This window comes from Aulonocara sp. 'chitande type north' Nkhata Bay, linkage group LG10, assembly GCF_057382095.1.
Source record: "Aulonocara sp. 'chitande type north' Nkhata Bay isolate Kocher_YH1m ecotype deep benthic linkage group LG10, A_spYH_male_GT1.1, whole genome shotgun sequence".
In the NCBI taxonomy this organism is placed as follows: Eukaryota; Metazoa; Chordata; class Actinopteri; order Cichliformes; family Cichlidae; genus Aulonocara; species Aulonocara sp. 'chitande type north' Nkhata Bay.
In genome coordinates, this window is record NC_141353.1 from 35,939,308 (window position 1) to 35,963,241 (window position 23,934).

The 23,934-nt window shown below is 43.3% G+C and overlaps 1 protein-coding gene across 4 annotated transcripts in view; it reads right to left on the minus strand.

Moving 5' to 3' along the window:
* Positions 1-272: 272 nt before the first annotated feature.
* The window catches only part of tspoap1 (TSPO associated protein 1), a 77,865-nt gene continuing 54,203 nt past the window's right edge, over positions 273-23,934 (minus strand). For 2 of the 4 annotated variants that reach the window (XM_086309741.1, XM_086309742.1), the window contains 22 exons: positions 21,919-22,099; positions 21,346-21,450; positions 20,718-20,923; positions 18,299-18,405; positions 18,100-18,209; positions 17,139-18,014; positions 16,284-16,310; positions 15,946-16,097; positions 15,371-15,844; positions 12,719-13,108; positions 11,459-11,614; positions 10,316-11,125; positions 9,706-9,805; positions 7,639-7,781; positions 6,871-7,039; positions 6,146-6,214; positions 5,469-5,516; positions 4,705-4,731; positions 4,486-4,607; positions 4,329-4,400; positions 4,053-4,157; positions 273-3,536 (listed from right to left, as the gene is read on the minus strand). In XM_086309741.1, the coding sequence (XP_086165867.1) occupies positions 3,222-3,536; positions 4,053-4,157; positions 4,329-4,400; positions 4,486-4,607; positions 4,705-4,731; positions 5,469-5,516; positions 6,146-6,214; positions 6,871-7,039; positions 7,639-7,781; positions 9,706-9,805; positions 10,316-11,125; positions 11,459-11,614; positions 12,719-13,108; positions 15,371-15,844; positions 15,946-16,097; positions 16,284-16,310; positions 17,139-18,014; positions 18,100-18,209; positions 18,299-18,405; positions 20,718-20,923; positions 21,346-21,450; positions 21,919-22,099 (4,764 nt within the window). In that variant the 3' untranslated portion in view covers positions 273-3,221. The remainder of the gene's footprint in view (positions 3,537-4,052; positions 4,158-4,328; positions 4,401-4,485; positions 4,608-4,704; positions 4,732-5,468; positions 5,517-6,145; positions 6,215-6,870; positions 7,040-7,638; positions 7,782-9,705; positions 9,806-10,315; positions 11,126-11,458; positions 11,615-12,718; positions 13,109-15,370; positions 15,845-15,945; positions 16,098-16,283; positions 16,311-17,138; positions 18,015-18,099; positions 18,210-18,298; positions 18,406-20,717; positions 20,924-21,345; positions 21,451-21,918; positions 22,100-23,934) is intronic. The other 2 variants (XM_086309743.1, XM_086309744.1) reach the window with 2 other exon arrangements.

Below are 23,934 nucleotides of genomic sequence, written 5' to 3' on the forward strand. Positions count from 1 at the left end.
CATGGCGCCCCGCGCAGGAAGTTGCAAAAGAGGAAGCTGCTTTGTCTCGCACGGCCACGCTCTGCCCAGAGTGTTGCAGCAGTTTGTTCACATGGGCAGCGTGCGGCACAGAGCAAAGCTTGCAACTCTTTTTCCGCTTTAGATCTCATCTGTTTCACCTATCACAAGTGCAATGTATGATCTGCTGATATGAAATAAAGATAAACATTCAAAAATCGGGACCTTGTGTTTCAGCTTCTTTTTCAAATTACCACACATGACACACACAGGTGTTTTCTGTGAAAATATACATAATTTATTGCTGTAAAAAGATCCATATTGAAAGAAACCGTCACAATTTTAATCCTTTTAGTTCTAACATCTTCATACACCGTTCCTCCATCAACACTGCCTGGGCATGCATAAGAAAAAAAAATCTGAAAAACAATATTAACAAAAAATATTTACACACGAGCTTCCAAAAATGGGTAATAAAAACATTTATATATATATTTATATATAATATAAAAAGGTAAATCTTACACTGGTTTCAAACAAATGAATGAATGAATAAATGCAGCTCAGGAAAGATTACAAAAAAAAATCTGCATTGTATGAAAATAGTCCCAACACTGTTCAGTACATACAGACAGCTCCTATAGCTCCATCTCCCGCTGCATCCACCATCTACAATTCAAAAGGGAGCCCGCAAAGACGGAGAATGTGACAGCAACATAAATAAGGCCAAACATGGGTATAACATTAGTATGCATGCAATCAATAAACATCCTGTAAACAACAGATTAAGACTAAACAAGGTCTTCGTGTAAGGCTAAATATGATCAGCTGAGCTAAAATACTGCCTACAGGGGTCCTACAACATATGGAGGGGGAGGGGGATGCCTATGTTACTACTCAGCAGGTAGAGAAATAATTGTGCATTAAAGGCCGTCAAATCCAACACAAGTACAAATGGTTGCTGTACATTTCGGCAACTGTTAAGCATCCGCCCTTGTTTTGATTCTTAAAAAAAAAAGAAACACATGAAGAAGTCAGACAGTACAGCCTCGCTCTTGCCTCTGTCCCGGCTACTTCACATCTAAAGTGTCAATCCAGCCCCTGTCTTCTTTTTTTTTTTTTTTTTTAAATTCTTGGCATCATCACGCTCCCTTTATTTTAACACTGACAAAATTCAAACATTCATCACATTAAAGAAAAGAAAAAGAAAATAAATAACGTGCCTCCAGCTTGAGCCTTCACTCCACCTGCCACACGGGCCTTCAAGCCAGCGCTAGTAAACCAGGGAAAGCACCGAACATTTTGGCATCTCCTGTTGCTTTTTCAACAACCACACGCTCAGCATGGAAAAGGAAAGGTGTGAAAACCTGAGAAGCTACCTAACAGCCCTGTGTGTGTGTGTGTGTGTGTGTGTGTGTCAGCACGGCTCTGTGTTTGTTCCCCTGCAGTCAAACGCAAGAGCCGCCATTGCTCAAGCTCTACTTTTTGAAGAAACTTTGACAGTATTGTGATGCAAATGTGCGAACAGAAAAACGCCGTGTGGGCTGAAGAGGGATCACGTAACACCATTCAAATTGACTACAGTTATGTGACTGCATTTACACGAGGAGGCAAAACTAAACACACATCAACAACTTATTGCAGAGTCTATCACATTACAGTAGTGCAGCTAACCACCACAGCAATGACTGAAAACTGCTCATTTTAAACGCTGTTCTAAGAAAGTGCTGCTCTGTGTGCCACATTCAAACATCACCACACCCCACAGGCTAACACTGCTCAGTATCTATGACCAGCTACAATATTTTCACAGTTTTCATTTGGGACTACAGATTAAGCAGAGCTGCAACAGTAAAGCAATTGTTGATTAATCATGACGTTTTCACACTGAGAGATGTTGAAGATGTTTGTGTCAAAACCCAGTTGAGCCACCATGCATGGCATGATGGCTCAACCCCCAAATACAGGGAAATAAAGTTCAAAATCTAATTATTTTTCAAGCACCTGCCTCCTCATATACAGGTTAGTCCCACAGACACAAAGCAGGAAGTGGGCTGAAAGGGGTCACACATGAGTTTATTCTAGTTTAGCTTCTCAAACATAATCACTGACTCTTCTTCTCTTCTTTTGGAGTCGCACTGAGCTGCAGGGATCTAACGGGCATCCCCCTGGTTTTAAACTAAATGACTGACCGATTAATCAACAAATACTTCATTCAGTTGCAGCTCTGTTGGCTACTGCTCATTTCTGCACACTAACACTCACACACAGATGGCAAACAAGTAACAGTTAGGTCAGTTATGACTGTTGACACAGCCATCAAGAGTTCCTGTATTAATGTCTGAGAAAGGCAACTGTTTTCAGTCTCACCAGTGATTGTGTGGCTTCATCCACACACACACACACACACACACACACACACACACACACACACACATGCCAAAGAAGGAGAACCCTTCACATTCTTTACATTGAACGCCAACAAACAGTCAGGACTGTTAACCACAAACGCCACGATGTCTTAGCTCTAAACTACACATACCAAAGTGGATCCTTGCTGTCTCTGACAGCTCTAAACCTCTAATTTTACGCCCCGATGCCACTTCATGCGGTGTGACCACTGTTAGGGCAGGAATCCGATACAAATAAATATCATGTTCTGTACAAAGTAATGTATAAATACTCTTAAAGACAAGAAACACAGAGAGAAGCATCCATTCAGGATAGATAGTGCATTCTTAATAATGACACAGAGGAAGAGACGGCGTGCTGCCTCTGTCTGTTTGTTTCAAATAATAAATAAAGTGGCACCAGTACACGAGCATTAAAGCTAACACTTCATTAGCTGTCTCTGAGTTGGGATGACGTCTTCTCTGTTCCGTATTGACTGTTCTAAATAAAGTCAGTCCTAAAGGAGATTCAAACTGCTTTAAAGCCTCCAATGAGTTGAAATTTTGCAAATGCTCAGATTATTAGGAAGTAATTGCTCACTTCAACATGCATCTATACATGCTCTTGTGATGCCGTTGGGTGTTTTAGGGTATTCTATATTTAACAGCTGGTCTACCAGTGCTCTAAGGCAAATGTAGAACTACTGACAGTTAAAGCATCAATTATTAGATCTGATAGCTGCTAACTGCACCGACTACCAACTGAGAATTACAGTTACAGAAAAAGTGCTTTTAATGTGACACAAGTGTTGTGTGTCAGATGTCCAAAGTTTGTCATTCTTTCTTGCTGGATCCCAGCTTTTTGAACAGCTTCTTGCCTTTGGAGAAAAAACCTTTTTTCTTCTTTCCTTGCACAGAAGATTCGGCCTGTGCAGGGCTGTCCACAGGACGGGGGTCTGAGGCCTTCACTACAGCTGGGCCCAGAGCAGGGTCCAGGTCTAACGTGGGGCTTGCAGTGGGTGCCAATTGGGGTTGTAGATCTGTGTGCTCTGTCATGGCGGGGCAAGCAGGTTCAGTTTGAGGGGGCAAAGATTCTTCTAGTGTTGATGGCCCAGATTCCTGTGGCTCTGTGGAAGACGTCCAAGCATCCTAGGAAAAAAGGAAATCAAGAGTTTAAAAAGCAGCAAAGCAAAACACTGTTGAAGTTCATTTACACAACATGGGCTCATCATTTCTTCTATTATAATTAATATTTGATAAAGGAAACAGTAACAGGGAGACACAGAGGAAGAAAGATTTCAACTCATCCTGTGGTTCACATTTAGGGGCAGGATCACAGAAGCAGTGTACAGCTACGGGTTGAGAAGGTTTTAAGGAGGAAGTAAACAGACAGCAAGAGCGTTGATCGCCTAGAAACACTTACGATCAAGTCTCAAAGTGTACAGAACGTTTTTGCTTCTGGAAAAGGCCATGCAGGAAACAGTGAGATGAAAGAAATGTGACAGAGCAGAATTAATGAAACAAAACAGGTTTAAAGAAACAACAAACTCAACAACCAGAAATTAGACATACTTGTGAGTGATAACAAAAAGAAACACAGAAATCTGGGATGTCAGTGACTTGTAACCATGTAGGTCAGGCCATTGCCCACAGTTTCAAAGCTACCTGTGACTCTTTCTTGGGTTCAGGTGCAGGCTGCACAGGAGCATCATCTGGGACGGCCTGCAGGAAGTTGGAGGGGACGAGGCCTCTGTGGCCATTTAAGTCACCCTGAAAGAGAAGGTGGTAATTTGATGAAATGCACTCTCTACTACAAAGGTATTTTATAAGTGGTACAGCTACAGCCAGTAAAGTTAAGTTTTAAGCAAAGTAAAGTTAAACGTTTTAAGAGCCACATAATATTGCAGTCATGTCAGATCTCCTAGTCATTTTCAGACTTACGTAGAAGAAGCCATCTTCGTCCATGTCACCAAACACATGTATGATATCTCCAGCACTGAAGGTCAGCTCAGCCTGGACAGGGGCATAACAAACAGAGCAGGTAATCAGCAAACATTTCAGCCCCATAAAGCAAAAAGAAAGCATCTGCAGTCCTAACCTCTATGTCGGTGTTGGGGGAGCTCTCTCGTGGGTCATAATCAAAGATGGCGACCATCCTTCGGGCTCCTGGGGCTGGCTTCCCCACAGCTGCAGTGGCTGAGGGATCCACCTGGCTGGGATCTGTCAGCCAATGAGAAAGGGGGGTGGGTGGACAAACACTTTTTTTAGTACAGAGTCCTGAAAATGGGCATTTCCAATAAACTGATCGTGTACGTACATTCGACTCGCTCAGCATCATGCTCAGCTGAAGGAAAGTCACATCAGAACAACAAGAACAGAAGATTAGCAGAGAGAGTTAGCATTTGTAATTCATGAAAAAGGTGATGGCAGCCTGAACTGTGCTGCCCCATTAAACATAAGTCGGAGCAAATATTTATCCTGAGGCGGGGAGAGTAAATTACTCTGCAACACTGTTAGCAAAAATGGAGACAAATGGATGTTATTAGATGAAAAGAAGGGACAGAAGGGACTGTTTGACCTTTATAACTAAGGGTTAATGATAAGCCATTAAAGAGTAACTATTATGTGATATTTAATCTTTGTATGATCCACAGTTGCTCTCACACTGGGAATCAGTGGAGCCTCTCAGTTCAACCATTGGCTGAAACAAGCTGCTTTTAACTCCTTTCACCCTCCCTCTTCTGATTGGCTGCCCCTTGCAAGCAGATGATTTCCCCTGCATTTGATGCATTTTCAACTCAAAGAAGATGAATTTATTGTTAGTGTTCCTTACTTTTAATGGGTTTAAAGGCCAAGAGTCAAACGTACTCTAAAAAGGATGAATGAAGGCGACATGATCAGCAACTCTGAATACAGTTCTCATGTTTACAACCATTAAAAAAAACAAAACAAAAAGAAAATAGAAAATAACAGAAAATAACTCCAGCTGCAGCAGCAGGTAAAGGCATGCTGTCCTCCAGGGCACACTGAAACAGTCACCTGATCATGCAGGTGCAAACGGAGGCGGGCAGAGCTACAAACCTTGACTGGAGGAGTTTACACTCTCCTCGCAGATGTCTGCAGACTTGACTGGAAGAGACGGGGTGAAGGGAAAAGAGTACAGGAAGAGTCACAGAATGACACAAGGCACTGTCTGAAAATAATCCTGCAAGTCATCACACAGGCAGCACGCAAAGTCACAGGTGGAGCGCAGAGGGGAATGGATGTTTCAACAAAGTGATCTGTAGGTGACCATGTAATTCAACTGTGACACAGGAGCAGGAGACAAAAACCTTCTTTGAGGTTCTTAATGAATTAGCAACACATGGCAACATCCTGCTACTATATCCGTGTATTACATGCATAGCCAATGACAGGACTCATGTATGTGTCTTTGAACTTTTGAAAAGCTGTTGCACACTTAACCTGTGGAGAGATGGTAGCATAAACAGCCTTTAAATACTTGGCTTTAATTGTAAAGTACGAAACTACTCGACAGATACTCCATTCATAATGGAAGTATTTGCCCACAATTCTAGGAAGCTGTCTGAATTCATTACTTGAGTAGCTGGTTTAAAAATCCCCCATGCCCCAGTTGCTGAATGGCAGGCAGCAAACTGAAAGAGCAAAATCTAAAGTGAAAGAGACAGAAAAAGAAGCAAACCAGAAGGGAGGATAAAGGAGAGAAGCGGGGGGCCGCAATCTGCAGCGAGACACACCTTTCTTGGATCGTCTCGGTTTCGGCGGTGGAACGGGGCGACGTGGAAGCTGTGCGTGTGTGCGAGTGCCTTAATGGAGTTTTAGAAAGGAAAACCAAATAATAATAATAATAAAAAAAGAAACACAGATGTAATTTTTGAGAGCAGCAGACCACATAAAGTAGACAATGAAAAGCCAGTGGAGAGCTATTTAACACATGAGAGCCAGTGAGCAGCTGACACAGCAGTGACAAGTGGAAGTGAAAAGGTTAAACCATCTGCAACAGCACAGCTCTGGGTACAAAGCAGGAAACAGAAGCAAAGTGTTAGCTTGATTCTGTTCGGTTGCTTGCCACAGAGACTTTGCCTCCCATTTCATTTTTAGACTCCTGCAATGGTTACTATTACCTTATTAGCAGAAAGAACATAAGAACATATTCAATATTTTGGGCCAATTTTAAATCAACTTAAAACCAACTGTCAGATGTTCTCCAGAAAATGAAGACATCAACAGAAGGATTGAAAATGACGGATATTTTAAAGTCACTTTTCAAAACATTGAAGTTTTGCAACAATTGTGCTGCCATTTTCACTTCCCACTCAAACATGAACAGGGATGATATAATGAGTAAAATATTAGCATTTACATCATCAGTAACAGACAACCAAATCACCTTTAAATGGCAAAACAACAGAACTAATACTGCTGTGTTGGGGGAAAATGTCTGACTAACACAGTCACATACCTATCTTCTCTATGGAAGCTGCTGTGGATAAGAAGCCCTGCTGCAGCAGCTGCTGCCGGGTCTCCTCATCCTCCACTTGGATCTCAGACACCATGTTACATGGCACATAGCCCAGACAACCGCCTGACTCTCCTTGATAGAACCCATCTGCATCTTTATCTCCATAAACCTGAAGGAGGAGGAAATGTATCAACTAAAATGAGTTGTTTTAACTGATGGCATATAGATTTTATACAGGTCAGCATTACATTAATACTCTAGAATGAAATGGGTGCATTAAATGTCCCTCTAATGTGCAAGCTGCATTATCCTCTGAGCTACAATTTGCACAACCAACATCAAAATCAGCCTTTTTAAAATACATTTTCAAATCTTTGCAAATAAAGATAAAAACCAAACAATGTTAAAAGGATGAATTACATTCAGGCCTCATTAAAGCCATAATCACTTCTTGTTATGAAACCTTCAGCAGCGTGATAATTACTTTAATCTGTGGTTTCCACTATTTCAGTATGCAGATTTCTGTCACTCTGTTGCAAGACAAGCAGGCCAGCAGTTTTTTGGTTAATGCTCCCTAGCGTGTTAGCTCATGTAACCATAACCTAAACTAATGGGGATGATAACAAAGAAGGCTTTAAGGCTTGTGAATAACCCACAGCAACCCTGGCAACTATACAAACATGCAGATTGAGCTGCATGTCTAAAACAGGAATGCTGTGAAATCAGAACATGCTGAGCCATCAGGGCCTGAGCAGTGTGTGGACATACTTTGATGATTTGTCCTTCGCTGAAGGGAAGCTCCTCCTCAGCAGCGTCAGGATTGGGTGACATACTGGCAGGGTCATATGAAAAGAGGGCCACAAAGATGCGTATGTCACTGTCTCCTTTCGTCTTTGGTGATTCCACACCACCTGCGCGTGCGCGCGCGCGCACACACACACACACACACACACACACACACACACACACACACACACACACAAATATGATTAGAAAATTGCTCTAATATATACAAATAGTTATAAATATCCAGAATATTACAGATTAAATATATTCTGTAAAACTTTGTTATTTTACTGTAGTTGTACAGGGAGATATGCATAGGCACGAACAATTTTCCTATCTTGGACAACATCCGCCTATCCGACACCTTAAGGGAGTCCAGCTCCATCCCCACAACATTATGGCCAATCAGTCTGTTGGCATCTGCGATCCTCAATCTGCTCCCCCGACATGCTAAAGCTCTCTAGATGGCACTGGCTACAACAGACTCATAAAAACAGTTGTTGAAAGACTTCAGCCGGCTCAGAAAATAGAGATGACACTGGACCTTCCTGTAGAGTGCAGTGGTGCTTTTAACCCAGTCCAGTTTATTATCTATGTGTACTACGAGGCATTTATAATCCTCCACAGTGTCCATATCGACCCCCTGGATTGAAACTGGGTCACAGGTTTCCTGGTCTTTCTAAAGTCCACAATCAATTCTTTGGTCTTTGTCACGTTGAGCTGCAGATAATTCAGCTCGCTCCACGGGACAAGGGAGTCAACCGCACACTTGTATCATTAAATGATACCAACAGTGTACATAACTCTCATTCTGAATTAGTTACTTTGTGGAAGTATTTCCCTTTAATCCCATGCAATTTATTTTATAGGTATTAAGATGCAATTCTCTCTTACTATTATAATATTGGCTATTTCAACACAACAGAGTTTGCAGAGCAGCCGTGCTTAGCTTGCAATGAATTCTGCAAATAGAACTGCAAGCTTGCACCTCCCCCACTGCCCACCAACTGCGTTGCCATGAGCAGCGTTCGCCTAGCACTGGCATGTCCTTAAAAGAGGTAATCAAGCTAAACCACTGATCCTAAGCTGTGTGAGCCATTTGACAAACGTGCACACGCTCACAAACTCCAACTGTGGAATAAGGTGTCTGACCCACTCTCCAGTTTAACTTTCAACACCTTTACTTGCAGACCAAACCTAACATGTAAAAAACAGTCCTAGTATAATTTTAGAGGTGCTTTTAATACAGTGCAAACTACGCAAAGCAGGCAACAGATACGCACTATTGCACAAAAGATTCCAGCAGTGTGATTAAAAGCACTGCCACTGAAGCCTATGTGACAGCAAGAGACAAATTTGAAGAGCTGTAGTGAGGCTTTAAGCTGCACTCAAGAGATGCGTTCTCTATCTCATTAGAGAGAATCAGCCCATCTGTGGCAAGAGTCACGGGCAGACGACTCGCACACTTTCACATCCTCACTGATTTTCTAGTAGATAGAACAGAACTTCTCCCTAAGCCCTTCCTCTTATCTGTGCACGTGTTCACTTGCGCATATATGTGTGCAGTCAACTGTGTATTTATCAGAACAGCCAGGTTTGCTAACTCAAAGGGCAACTTGTTGAATCAACAATGGGAAGCAAGTGAGACGAGATCTGGAGGAAAGAAGAGAAAAGCAGACGGTTGTGTACGTCCAAACTGCGAGCCATTTCTCTGCTGGCTAATCGAGGTTACTATTTTAATGTCTGTCACTTCCTCCTGTCATGACAAGCCACTTTAGGTTAAGCCGGTTCTCAGCTTAGCGGCCTCTCTCTCTCTCACTTCACTCCACTGCAGCTACAGCACCTCCTTCTCCCTAAACCCCCACCCCACCCCCCTCCTTCCTACACAAGGTGCTAATCTGACTACCTCCATGTGAGAGAGGGGGAGGTTTGCCAACAGAAACCACAGGTGTGTCAGCACCGTCTCACACCCACTGTTTTCGGTTAAGAAAAGAGAAAGCAATGAGAAAGAGGGGAAGCACAAACACGAAAGGGGAAAAGGCCTCTGACCTTTGAGATTCCTAGCCTGCAAGCATGCGGGTTTACAGGAAAGCTCTGCTTGGCCTCTCCATGATGGACGTGCTTCAGCTGGAGGGATCTGGCTGACCTCCTGCTCAAGAATCAAAAAAGAGAAAAGAAATATGAGGTATGATGTTTAAGCACTACATGGGAGGAGAGGAAAATTATTAAACTGTTTCTTATTGGAGCAGAGATCAGAGTCACATCTAATATATAACACACTCCAGGGTATTCTACATGCACGCAACATAAGCATATTATTTTCTTGCACTGCAGCAGTATTAGCAGACGCACACCCACGCACCAAAGCACACTGACTGTAAACGAATGCAAGACAAGGCAGTCTGGACTAGTTTAAAACACAGAGATGGGGTTTCAATGTGCAGGAGAATAGGAAAGCAGCAGGAATGAGTGCAGTCACGCAGAGGGGGAACATTAGCTGAATCCACTCGGTAGCAATGTATTGTGTGTAGCCATGTATTGGCAAAGTCTATTGAGTGGGAGGGTTATGAGTTTTCCTCTAAAGAGCTCAAGGGTTGATTAGCACAACTACAGAGGAGAGGATGGGTCTGGGACGGCACACCAGCGGACCAACATTTACCAGCGGATCAGCCTTCGGCCCTCGGCGCTGAGGAGGTCTGCTGTGCTCCATTTGGGCCCCCTCTACCCACCATTCAGAGCTCATCTGCTGCACCACCACCTCCCTAGGAGTATATTCCACAGGCTCCTCATTGTCATCTGTACCGTACTCAACATCAATCTCCACCCCAGGACTAATGGGTGACTTCATAGTTCGTACTGTTTTGCTGACTGGGTAGGGTCTTGGTGGGGTAGGGCCATCACCGGGGTTGGCCGCAGCGGCAACGGCCATCTGACTCCTGAGCATGGCCTCCCTCCTAAGGCGGTCACCTAGCCCTCGAAGCAGTGTTTTGTCTTTGCTAGTGTGGGTTGGCCGAGGAGGACAGTGGGCAGAGACCCGTCTGTTGGCAGGACCCTCATATAAACTTGTGTCTTCTGCTTCCGGATAACTGACGGTGTCCACCGTTTCTGCATAGTGTACTCTGTGCTGTGTCTTAGGCTTGACCTGCAAGGCCCCGTGTTTGGGTAAAGGCTCTTTAATTAGGGATCTGGGTTCCTGGTTGAGGTGGTGATGGTGAGGGGGGATTTGTGGGTGTGGGTTACGGTGATGTGGAGGGCCAGGATGGAGGTGTTCTGGGTTTCTGGAGTGGAGGTGGGTGAGCTGTGGCTGATGCTGGCTGCGGCGACTTAAATGCTCTTCTTGACTGCTGTCCTCCTCCTCTGTCATCTCGGGGATGCTGAACAGCTGCTTGTTGGGGTAGACATAAGGAGGCAACTTAAGGATCTTTTCAAGAACTTCCTCATCACTGTCTGGAGCCTCCAACTTACACAACTGCAAGGGCCACAGTTTTATTCATACAAGATTGGTTCGGTGAAGGTAGGATGGAACATTATAATGTTCAGTGAAAATAAAGCAAGTGCAGACAAAACGGATGAGAACGCCACCATGAAGAAGGAAGAGAAATGAAAGAGGAAGGAAAAAACCAAGAATCACAATCAGACACAATCATGATTCCAACAGAAGAAACAAGGCCTCAAAATGAGAACTAAACTCTGGAAGAAAAATTAAAAGAAGCATGTTTCATTTAAAAAGCAGAACTTGGAAAGTATCTCTGCAAACAAGCATGTGTATAGCTGCGGTCATAGTACAAAATAATTTCTTTACCCTGTTAGCTCCAATTGTGCATCCCCTTGCCTGTACTTCACCGAGGTGGTCAGAGTAAAAGTCCTCTTCCTCTTCTTCCAGGATGTCTGACAGATCTGAGTGGCTGTTGTCTGCATGGTAGTCACTGGGAGGTTCAACAATCCCTCTGACATAACTCTGAGGAAACATTACATCATGCACAGAATGAAATAATATCTATGCATCACAGCTTGAAAGGGCGCAAACGATTGCATATACAAGACTAGAGCATGGAAGGTGTTTATATGGCCTTGGCTCCATGCATCAACGCATCAATCAATATGTTCAATATGGTCTTAAATTTGCAGCCAATTTATTAACTTTTAATTATTTAGGGCTTCTTAATAAGTGCGTAAAACAAAAAACTTGACATGTTGAGAGTTGATGTTGTTCTTCTACTTTCTGCAACTCCCTTTAGGGCTCACCACAACAGATCACCTGCCTCCATCTCACCCTACACCTACTATCCTCTTCTGTCACACCAGCCACCCTCTTCGTGTCCTCTTTAGCCACATCCATGAACATCATCTTGGTCTTCCTCATTTTCTCCTACCTGGCAGCTCCATCTTTAACATCTTTTGTCCAATATGTCCACTATCCCTCCTCTGCACATGTCCAAGCTACCTCAGCCTTGTCTCCACAACAATCCCACCTCCGTCTGATAGACATATATCCAATCTTGTATATTCTGGCCACTCACAAAAACATCTTAGCACCTTTAACTCCGTCACCTCCAGGTACACGTCCTGTTTATTTTAAAGTCTGCATATATGAAACACTTTCTATTGGTTGGTTATGGAAACTACAAGTTGTGAGTCTTGATGCATGCTCAATCATCCAGATAAGGAAATCTCAAAAAGTTGATTCTGTTCATTTGCACAAAGTGTTTTCAATGGAAGAAACGTTTCGCCACTCATCCAAGTGACTTCTTCAGTCTCCACAAGTTTGGAGTATAAAAAATATCTGTAGCCTACGACTTCTTGAGTAATACAACAGAATCTCAGGCTAAGATGTTGACTGCTGAGTGTCTTTGTGGGTAATGTTGCAATGGCAGAGCAATATCCTTTAAATGCCTTATTCCTTCAAATCTGATTTCACCAAGTATGACATATAATCTACACTGAAGTTAGGTGCACCTCTGAATACCTAAACTATAATCAGATTCAATAAACAGACACTTAGAGTACATGTTACATTTAATTTTGTAGTAAACAGCAATAACCCAGTTAAAACAAGGCTGACCTGTTGCCTCCTGCAGTACACTGGGTCTTGGTCCTGTGTCAGGAACTCCTCGATGGACACCAAGCGGGTATTTTCATGCTCCTCCTCTACCTCTGACTCCAGAGGAGAAGTGCTGGGGGGACGGATGAGGTTAGTGTCCTGAGGGTTAAGGAGATCTGTAATTGGGGCTTTGGGTGGTGTAGGGATGCGTTCAGGGGTCCCAAGCTTGGCACTGGGGTCCTCGATGAACTCTGTGATAGATGGGAATGGACGTATAGTTCCAGGGCTGTCGGTGTCTCTGTGCTGCTCCAACACAGGTGCTGCTGCTGCCACTGATGGAGCCTGAGCAGGTGTCGGTGACGCTACTGGAGATGGCTGAGGTGCTGAGTTGGCCGGGGAGGTCACATTAACCTGGAAATGGAAAAAAATAGTCAGACAAAGGTGTTTATTATTCTGTCTGTCAAAAAGGACAGGACGCCTCAATCTAGCGTATTATTTACACTTTGGCAAACTGCAGCCATTAACAATATGCTGGATTATCTAGTCAAGTCAAGTCAAGAAAGCCTTTATTTGTCACATGCAAGTTGCCCTGCAGCGAAATGGGTCCGTTCCCCCCCCGACCTTACATACACAACACAGACATCACATGGGGAGACAGGTCGGAGACCGGTAGTATTATGGAAAAACACTGAAATGTACAATACAATGGACAAGACGAGGAGGGGGAAAAAGAGACCTCTACTCATGCTGGGCTCCTATGGGGGGACAGCATGAGAACAGAAAACAAAAAAACTCCTCTGCACAAAGAGCACATAAATGTCCACATCACAACATCATGAAGCATGTGACAAGCAACAGGGGTGGGTAAGGGGTGAGAAGTAAGCCGATCCAGACACAGCCATCCTGCCCTGCAGCTATTCATCCAGCGCCGGGCCCAGACCTGCCGTCCGACTCGGCCTTGGAGATAAGCGTACAAGGGCGTTTGGAACAAAGAGTCTAAACACAGTTTGTTATCAGGGGAGAAATTGTTTGTTATGTTCAGCTCCAGCCTTGAGACCGCAGCTGGCGCCGATATGGTAGCCGCATGAAATAATGGTGGTGTTCTTGCTTTAGTGCGAACCACTGCATGTCAATTTTACAGTCGATCTAATGTCCATCACTGGTTCCTCACCATTCCCGTTGGAGAGCCGTGAGCCTCTCCACGATGTTATCCAGCTACACCGAGATGTTATCCAGTTTGGTCATAGAGCATGAGTGTTCACGACAGCTGTGAGCCTCTCCAAGATGTTGTCAGATGTTGTCAGAGTCTCAGCACTCACAGCAGCCGCAAGCTTCTCCAAGATGTCATTCGTGCTGCGTCTAATGAGCCCATTCTGAGAAGCCACGGCTCGCTCCATCGTTCCAATCAACATAGCGGGCAGCCTTGTGGGGATTTGAACAGCTGTTTCCGCTTTCTTTATTCTTTGATAAGCCAGGGCCAAGCCAGGGCCAAGCCAGGGCCAAGCCAGGGCCAAGCCAGGGCCAAGCCAGCGCCGATCAGCAAGAACCCTGTTATCATGATTCCAAAAAGACAGATGTCTTCAATGGGCTCTCCCGAACCCAGGCTTCTCGTCGAGAAGAGTGTGTCATTTGCATTCAGGGACCAGTTGATCAAATCCATAATTCCTTTTTTAGGTTTTAGAAAACAGACTCTGAGACTCTTCCAGGGTAGAGGGAGAGAAGCAGACAAGACTAGACAGAGACATGAGAGAGCCAAGCAGGAAAGATAAGGGAAGGGAGAGGGAGAAAGTGCGACCGCCTTTGTCAAGAGCCAGAGATATCTATTAGTGGTTACAAACAAATTGTGAACTCATGTAGTGAAGGTAAAGTGCTACAGTTCCCTTCAGGCACCTATTGTGCTTTTCCTTATTTTGTATGATATAAACACTGCTGCAATGATTGATGCTCATATTACACATGGCTTCAGTTGAATTAATGATGCATGTAATTCATTTTTAGTCTTTATTTTGGCTCCATATAAAAGTGGGGAAATTCATGTGTTCCAGCAGCACAGTCCAGAGGCAGATGGAGCATGAGGATTCACACAAAAGTTAAAATAAAAAACAAGAAATGTGCAGTGTGAAGGCCAAATTTGGAAGATAAGAAAAAAAGAATACTGTACAGTTATATATAGTATAGTTAAAAATAGCATACTCAGATTCAAAGAAATGCACAGCTAAGTAGGATAATTTTTTAAAAAGATATACAAAAAGTGCTGTGAAAAATCTGCTTTATCTCCTAGGACCTGTCCATGTGGACATCACATTTTGGGTTGTCTAGACCAAAATACTAAATTTTGCTCTATGAGGGCCTGATATCCACTAACGAGGACATTATACTGCCACTGTTCTATCGAAAATTAAAGCAAATGTCCTCATATGTGGATCTCATTTTTCTCAGAAACAAAAATCTGATTTAAAAAAATTCACGTAATTCTTTGTTTTTACATTCACCAGGTCCCAATCAGGCCAAATAGCAAAGAGAAATTAAAAATGCATGCCATGAAAGAGTTTGGGTCTTAGGAGGTTAAAACAACAATGACAGACTGTTTAAAGGAAATTGAAAAACTGCGTATCTATTACTATCACCTTCAAGGGGCTCTCATATATAGGAGGATGGAAGAGTATGGCTCACCACTGGGGTAATGGTGGAGGCTACAGATAATGTGACCTCGCCAACAGCCAAGGCAGCAGCAGATGAAGGGTTGGCCCAGGCCTTCACGTATGAGGAAGACGAGAGTTCTTCTGAACGGAGGGCAGAAGGTGAGTTGGCAGCAGCCTCCACTGTGAGGCCAGTGATATGTATCTCTGATGGCAAAGAGCTGTGCAGCGTGGACACTTTGGCAGCAGAGTTTCCATAGGATGGTGAAGGGGGCAGGTTACTGGGACCTACTGGAGTACAGGGCAGAGGTGGCAGAAGTGGGGCAGTGACAGCCGGGCCTGCCATGATGGCAGCCAGCTTTGAGGGCACATTAACCGGCAGAGAGTCACAGGACTCCCCATGGGCGGATGTGGTGCGGACAGTGAGCTCCTGAGCTGCCAGCAGGGAGTGGATCTGAGAGGGACCCAGGAGGGCACTACCAGCTGTTGGGGAAGACACCTCAAGCACCTTGGATAGAAGAACGATAATCAGACTTTGGTTAAATATCTGAATACTGTCTTAAAATCAAGATTACAATTTTAAGTTTAAAACAGACATGAAGTTCTTGCCTTCTTTGCGTCAGCATATATAGTGTATCCAGTTACACGGACTCCGTTGGAGGTCCCTGCAGCATCTATAGTGACTGGTAGCCAGCTGATGAGAGCAATTCCAGGAGATGGACCATGCTCCAGCTGAACATCCAGAGGAGCATCGGGGGGGCCTGCAGAGATTTAAAACATCCCAGCAAAATAAAGAGAAGCATGTCAAAAACTGAACATAGGACTGAGTAAATGACTCATACTGAAAATACAAAGCTTTGGAGGAGGAATAATGTTTACTATGGGGACATGTTTCTACCAAGAAAGTTGCCATCTATTACTCTAATGGCCACTAGAAAACCATATACCTGAAATCCCCGACTGAGGGCATGGAACTTAAGCAAATTTGAAGGATCATTTGGAGAGATGCAACTCAAATATATATCACACTGATGATTATACATTATATAGCGTAGTTCATTTCTGAAATCTTAAATACTATTGCCTGGCAAAACGGTACCAAATTCATATGAGTCCATAATTAAAAACACAAAGCATGAACAGTGACTATACTAACATACTATTGTAAGCTTACTTATTTACAAGAGTAAATAAATCCACAGGATCTTTGAAACCTCTCTTCCCTTCACTGTTAACATAATGTAGAAATCAGTAGAAATACTGATATAAAAATGATGCATTGCTTCACGCTGCATTTTCACACTGTCTTTATTTTGCTTACAGTCTTGATTTTCATCTTCATTTGGGTTGCCTGTACCAGCAATACAGTCATGGGAGGTGTTCCCTACAATCATTAATGATGTAACTCTCTCACCAATTTGATGGGGACACGTTGCCAAGAGCAAAGTGACATGTACATATGATTAGACTTAAAAGTCTTAAGGAAGCTGGCTTGATAAATTATCTAGCCAAAGCTCTGGTAAGATGTTGCAAAGATTCAGGAAAACACAGACAAATAAAATGATTTGAAAGGTCTTGAGTTCATTATACAAGTTCAGATTAAATAATCATCTTACTGGATATATGCGATGATTTGTCTGAGTTTATAGAGGTATAGAATTAATCTGCAAAAACCCCCATCTTTGAGTCTGAACGAACCTTACATGTGTTCCATTTACACACGTCCATCTTAAATGCTTTTACCACGTGTGATACCGGAAATCGTGACAAGCCGTCAGAAAGATAAAAGAGTAAGTCCTGACCTGCCATCAGTGTGGTGAAGGTGATCGTTGCACTTCTGTGTTCACGTCGCTCCACGGGTAACTCCCATGGCGTGCGGTGTGGCCGTGCCTCCACTTTGACGGTGTACTGCAGGCTGGGCAATAGGTTATTGAGGCACAGCGAGTAGCAGCCAGCCTTCACCAGCTCACACTCCTCGTCATTCAAGGACACAATGTGCACATAGTTACTGTTGCTGGGCAGCCAGGTCAGGTTGGCATTGGTAGCAGTGATCCTCTCCACGCGCAGTTGCGTGGGCGCCACGGAAACGTCCCGACCGACCAGCATGCTGCAGCGGAGCTGGTCCGAGAGACCCTTCTCTGTCAGGCTTTGGACCGACACACGATAGGCCTTGAGGTTTATGTCTAGCCGCTCCAGCACTGCTTTGGTCTGGGCACCGAAGGGCACATTGAGCCGCAGCTCCTGGTCCACATACACATTATAGCTCCACACATTGCCCCACCCAGCCGGCACCAACGGAGGGTCCCAGCCGATGATGATACTCTTGGCAAGCTGCTTGATGAGGGTGAGCTTACGTGGGTAAGGCACAATGTCCACTCCCACCTCTTCCAAGTCCAAGTCTAGGCCGTTGGTGAGGGGGGCTGGGACAGCCAAGGCTGATGCTGAATCTGAGGGGGCTGAGGCAGGGCCAGAGGCAGCAGAGGCCTCTGTCCTCTCTGAGGTGCTGACACCCACGTGGAGACGATGCTGGTGGATGGCACTGTGCAGGCTGCTGTCTATCAGCGAGTTATGGGACATGTCCACCATCTCTGGGTGATGAGTGCTCATGACATCGTCGTCTGAAACACGTTCCACAAAGTTAGAGGGGACCAGCCCTCTCCGTCCGTCCATCAGTTCGCCTGAAAGGAGCCACCATAAAACACTGTCCTACAGACCGGAAAGTAAAGATTTGTAGATTTACAAAAAAATGACAAGATCCCATACCTTCATAGAAGCCATCATCATCCATGTCTCCATATACATAGATGTATTCTCCAGCAGTGAGTGGTAGCTCCACCTCAGGATTGTCATTGGGACCATCATAAGGATTATAGCTGGGGGAGATAAAAATTTTCCATGAAATCGTTTCCATCACATACTTTCATGTTCACCAGAACAACCCCTGTGTTAGTTAATTACTTACCTGTATCTTGCAATAAACACCTGAAGCTTTGCTGCTCCTCTGCTGGCTGGGCAAGGTGCTGGGGCTATGTCAATGTCCAACTCCTCTACTTCACTGGCTGTGTCCACCTGAGAACAGCATGAACAGAGAGACAGTCACCTGACATATCTAAAAAGAACAGGCTAAAAGTAAAGTAAGAGCAAAGTTAAATGGTTTTTAGTCTTTAGTAATAAAGTAAATCTATAGGACTGCAGTTGCAATAAAAGTGAGGTAACTAGGATGACCAAGCACTGTGCTGTAAGTGCCACAATTTGCTACGTACACAAATCAAAATCTTCTGCAAGCTAACACAATGGTCCTGGAACAAGTCTTTCCCTATAGGTCAGATATCTTTCAAAGTTTATTACAGAGAGGTGTTTTAGAAGCTGTTTCTACTGCTTAATTTACTCCATTTATTGTTGCGGCTGACCTAAACAAGTGAATTTCTTTAGTGGAAATTCTTAACCTATTTTAGCCAGCATGAACTCTTTCTTCTGTATCAAGATGTCCTTTATTTTCTTGCCAAAAGGAGAGCACATTTCACGAGTATGATATGCTTTACACATATTATCTTAAAAGGCCACAAGATAAAGCCATGCCTGTTTGGAAATGACTGCAAAGAAAATCACTTTGTTTGCGAGTGACTTTTTGCCCTTTTTATTGAATACAAACAGGAACAGAACTACTACAGAGCTAGTTAATACCTGGTATAAATGGCTACCTGCAAGAAATAACAGCACTTTTTAAGGATAATCACAAACAACTACTGTATACCCTTTATAATCCACAGAGCTGAGTGGATTATCTCACTAAATATGAGCTCTATTGATTGTATGCAGTCGAGTGACTGGATAAAAAGACCACCAGGCTGCATAGCATGCAGGACCACACACCGGCAGGACAAACATGCTAAATATTTTGGAGCAAAACCAAAATACTCCACTGGACTCTTCTGTTACAGTGTGCACTAACGTGAGATGACAACAAGTTTAAGGAGAGCTTTTTAATCCATTAAATCCATGCAAACAGTGTAGTAATCTCGATCTGCTTTCATGTGTGCCGAAACAAAGAAGGAGAATATCAGGATGAAGAGATGAAGTGCTTCAAACTAGGGCTGCCACGATTAGTCGACTAGTCACGATTACGTCGACTATCAAAATCGTCGACGACTGATTTAATAGTCGACGCGTCGTTTGAAGCTTTGTAAGATCACAAAAGACGCAGGAATAAGTGGCAGGATTTAAGAGTGTAATAACGGACTGGAACAGAAGATGGCAGCACAGCATGTACAAGGATGCCAGCTGCCGTTAAACCCCGAAGAAGAAGAAGCAGTTTCCCAGAATTCATAGCGCGGCCCAGCTCAGTTTCCAACAATGGCGGCAGCTAGTTAGTTTTAATATTACTCTTATTATTCTTTCTGGGTCACAAAATAAACGTTTAGCATATTTTCAGTCGAGAATGTAGCTGTGTAAACCTCAAATATCTGCTCAGTTTATCAAGACACCACATATTTTCAAAAGCGCGCCGACGTTTTCGGAGACGTCTGTTACCCACTAGCTCGATAGTTAGCCGGGGGCTAGGCTAACTAGAGCCGTGAGAACACCGGACTCCTGGCAAATCGTTTTCAAACCCACCGCCGTCTTTCGCTACTTAGGTTAAATATATATGAGTCACTTAGATAACTTAAACATGTTATTGTTTGGCTTTTTTTAGTATTTTATTTGTTCCTGAGTAAATCGGTTTGGCTGAGATTAAAGTTTTTACACAGCTGAATAAACGTCAAGCAGACAGCTGATTATCAGAAGTGTGAGATGCTGGAGAATTTACTCCGGTGTCCTGTTATATTTTAGATAGCAAGGAGTTTATTAAACTTCACCGAAACAATCTGCAAATTTCATTAAAATTTTATAAACTATCATCTTGTCTTTATTTTTAGTTAGCACATACCTTAAACACTTAAAGCTGTAAGCTAATGATAGTTATATAAGAGCAGATGCTGCTGGTGCAATAAGCTGTACGTTTTACGTCCAATGGATGATGATCTGATTAGTCGACTAATCGCAAAAATAATCGGTGACTAGTCGACTATCAAAATAATCGTTTGTGGCAGCTCTACTTCAAACTAACCTATCAACCGTTAGGCTAACTTACTAGATACAGATGGTGGTTTTCAAATGTAGCAGCCACATTAGCTAATGGTGTCAGCTTTAAAACAACTTTACTGTATAACTATAAATTATATTTCATGTAAGACTGTGTTGAAATTTCACATATTTATATCATATTACCATTAATATATGAACCATGTATAAAATAAACAAAAAAACACAAAATGCATGAAAGCATTTTTTCTGATTTGAGAAAAAAGTGATGTACTACACATCGTCTTCACTGCTGGTACCTCGTGAGTTGGGCTTGATTTGTGCGGACTGAGATGGGTGTCAGACTTGGGCGTGAGGTGCGTGGTCTCTGACTTGCTAGAGGAAGAGCCTGACTTGCTGACGCTGATGGTGGGCAGCTCTCGATGCTTGGTGACAGGCGATCGCTCCACCCTGGATAGCCCTGCAGCATGAGGGGTAGCCCCCATGCGTAGTGCAGTGGCCACATCTAGCAAGAGAGAGAGAGGCAGAGGATAATCCACCATCTAGTGAACATACATCAGCCCTCTTACTGCATAACCTGGTTGAATCCACGAGCAGCTAGGCATGTGAAGTCACTGGTTGACATGCAGGGGGCTCAAGGCCTGAACATGGCTGATTAAAAAGAGGAAGGAAAAAAAGTCCTATCTCCATCTGTCAGTGGTCACACTATAAAGACAACATGTTTCACACGAGGACTGTTAAGAGACTTAACGTGCTCCATGCTCCACACACTGACTGTCTCATGCTATGGTGAGAGTAACAGATCAGCTCTGTTACGGTGCTGGACTGTTAACGGTGACCGTGCAGGTAAGATGACAGGTCAACGCATGCGGTGCTTTTGTAACACTGTCCAACACATATTATGAGTAACAGAGACGGCGGGCATACCAAGTGGGTCATTGCCCTCGGGGCAGGAGACAGTGTCACCTCCCTCGAGACTCCAAAAGGCTATTTCACCTAGAGTCACCATATCCCATGAGCCACCAGTGCAGTCTAAAACACATGAACATTGTAAGAGAAAAGGGTTGGATATACACAGTAGGAAAGAGTTGGTCTAGATTTGCACTATGTATTTGTTGCTGCTGGGATTGAGGTTACATTATAACACACAAAGGTGGAAAAAGAGAGAATGTCACATTAAGAAGAAGGACTGGGTATTGTGTATTGTGTCCTTATTGTTCAGAAGTCAATGATAAAATATCTCGAAATTAAAATCTGGAGAGATGCATTCCTGATCATTATATATATGGATAATTTTAAAGAACTCTTTTCTATAAGTGGCTCAGTGCTCTTTACCAAGCCATCATCTGTGTCCACTACACCAACTACGATTCTATAACATGAAAGCAAAATTATTGTTAAACAATGATTTGGCAAATTATCTTGAAACAAGACATAGTAAGTCAGATTGTTTGATTTTCCTTTTGGTCATTAAGCAAGTGAAGTGAAGCAACCACTTACCTCGCTCTGTAGTCAGGCCCACCCCGTTGGTCAGAACCGACAGGGTGGGGTTGTTGAGGAGGCTAGAGCTGGCCAGGTCCACCTTTGAGGCCTGCATTCGAAACTTCTCCAACTCTTGGGACAGCAGGCCAAACTGTTCGCTCTGGCTTCGACATTTCTCCTCCAGCTCTCGTACCTTCGACTACACAGAAGGCAGAACCAATATAATGCACACAAACAGTGCCAGTGTGACTTGTGTGAGAGAAAATCCACCTTTCAACACTATTAGATGTGATGTCCTCAATTTGTTAACCAGGTCATTTCAGGTGGAACTGTGTGATGTGTTACCATACTTTAGGTTTCTTCTGGACACACTTTAACCTGATGTCTACAAGCGAATGAGCTTTGCCTAAGTTAGCAGTACAGTGTGTGAATGTTGGGATGTGAGCGGTAAGGTGGATTTTTCCTTTTAATCAGCAATCTATCACCGTCAGTGTCCTGCAGAAACCTTCAATGCAATTAAATCAATTTCCTTAGAAACTATGGAAAAGCTTTTTATGATTAGGGCCACCAGTGTGTGAATGTGTGTGTGAATGGGTGAATGACTGAATGTAGTGTGAAGCGCTTTGGGGTCCTTAGGGACTAATTAAAGCGCTATACAAATGCAGGCCATTTACTTTTGATACATCTGATTTCTTATGTTTATGACTGTTTTGAAAGATGGACAAATAGGACAACAAAATGTGGCAAACACAAATGAATGCATGAAATAACGTAATCCACAACGCAAATATGGGTTTCTGCAAGACAGACAATGTTACAAGTCCCTACATCATTTGTTAGAATCTGCAAAGACAAATGACAAAGACTGGCTGGGTAAATGGAAAGGAAAAAGGGAGGCAGGCAAAGGGGGAGGGGAAACTGGAGTAAAGTATTTATGAGGTGTTACATGTTGCTTCCATTTAACACTCGGCTTGCAATCACTTTTATGACAGCGGGGTAATTTGGCAGAACACTACTTGCTTCTGTCTTACTGGGTTTCTAAATGTAGCTGATTTCACTTCCGGTTGCGGTGGGAGTTTCCTGGCAGGCTGATCTGACAAAAGCCTTCACACGAAAGTGTCTGAACAACATTTCCTGTTAGTGCTCACCTACGCAAAGCCTGTAGTCGATTCTTATCTAGCTGCACTGAGCTGGGGGGTAATGAGTATTAAAACACTGACGCAAATCATTTGTAAAACCTCAGATGAATACTATCAGAAATTTACCAAATTTCCCGGAGGAACCCACCCGAGGGATTAATAAAGTTTTATCTAATCTAATCTAAATGGCAATGAGACTATTTGCGTACATGGAATAAGATTAAACAACCCGATAATTGTAGTAAGTGCTGTCAGTGCAGCTGGGAGTGATAAATGTGTTATACACATACACTAACCCCTAACCCTACACCCCATATGAATGACCTGATTTAAATGCAAATCGGTAACCATAAAAAAAATAAATAAATAAAAGAGAAACGCAACAGCCTCAGATGAGCAACTGTTCACAAGTGAAGCATTTCTGAGGGGCTGTTTTACACTAATTAATGTTGAATAGAGTTCCATCAATTTCAAGGAACTAAATAAAAGCAACTGGGGTTTTGGTGGTTCTAAGGACCAGGGCTGGGTGGAGGTCCTGTTGAGGAGAAGATAAAAAGCTCTTGAACACGAGGTTCAAGAAATACCTGCATGCAGTCCAGTGTACTCTGCTTAGCAAAAAAGGCACAAAGCACAAAGAAAAGATGCAAATGCATGTGTGTGAAGCACTGAAACTGGAAAAGACTAAATTAAATATTAATAGAGTAGAAACACAGCAGTCAGAGTCCAGGTCAGCAAGGAAATCCGCTCACAAGCCAGAATCACTAGAATGTCTCTCAGCCCATAGCAGCCCACACACACCCACACACACACACACACACACACACACGCCTCATAATCTAGCAAAAACTGTTTTTTAACAGAGTGAGTAAGGCCGGGTGTTTTGTTGGCAAGTAAA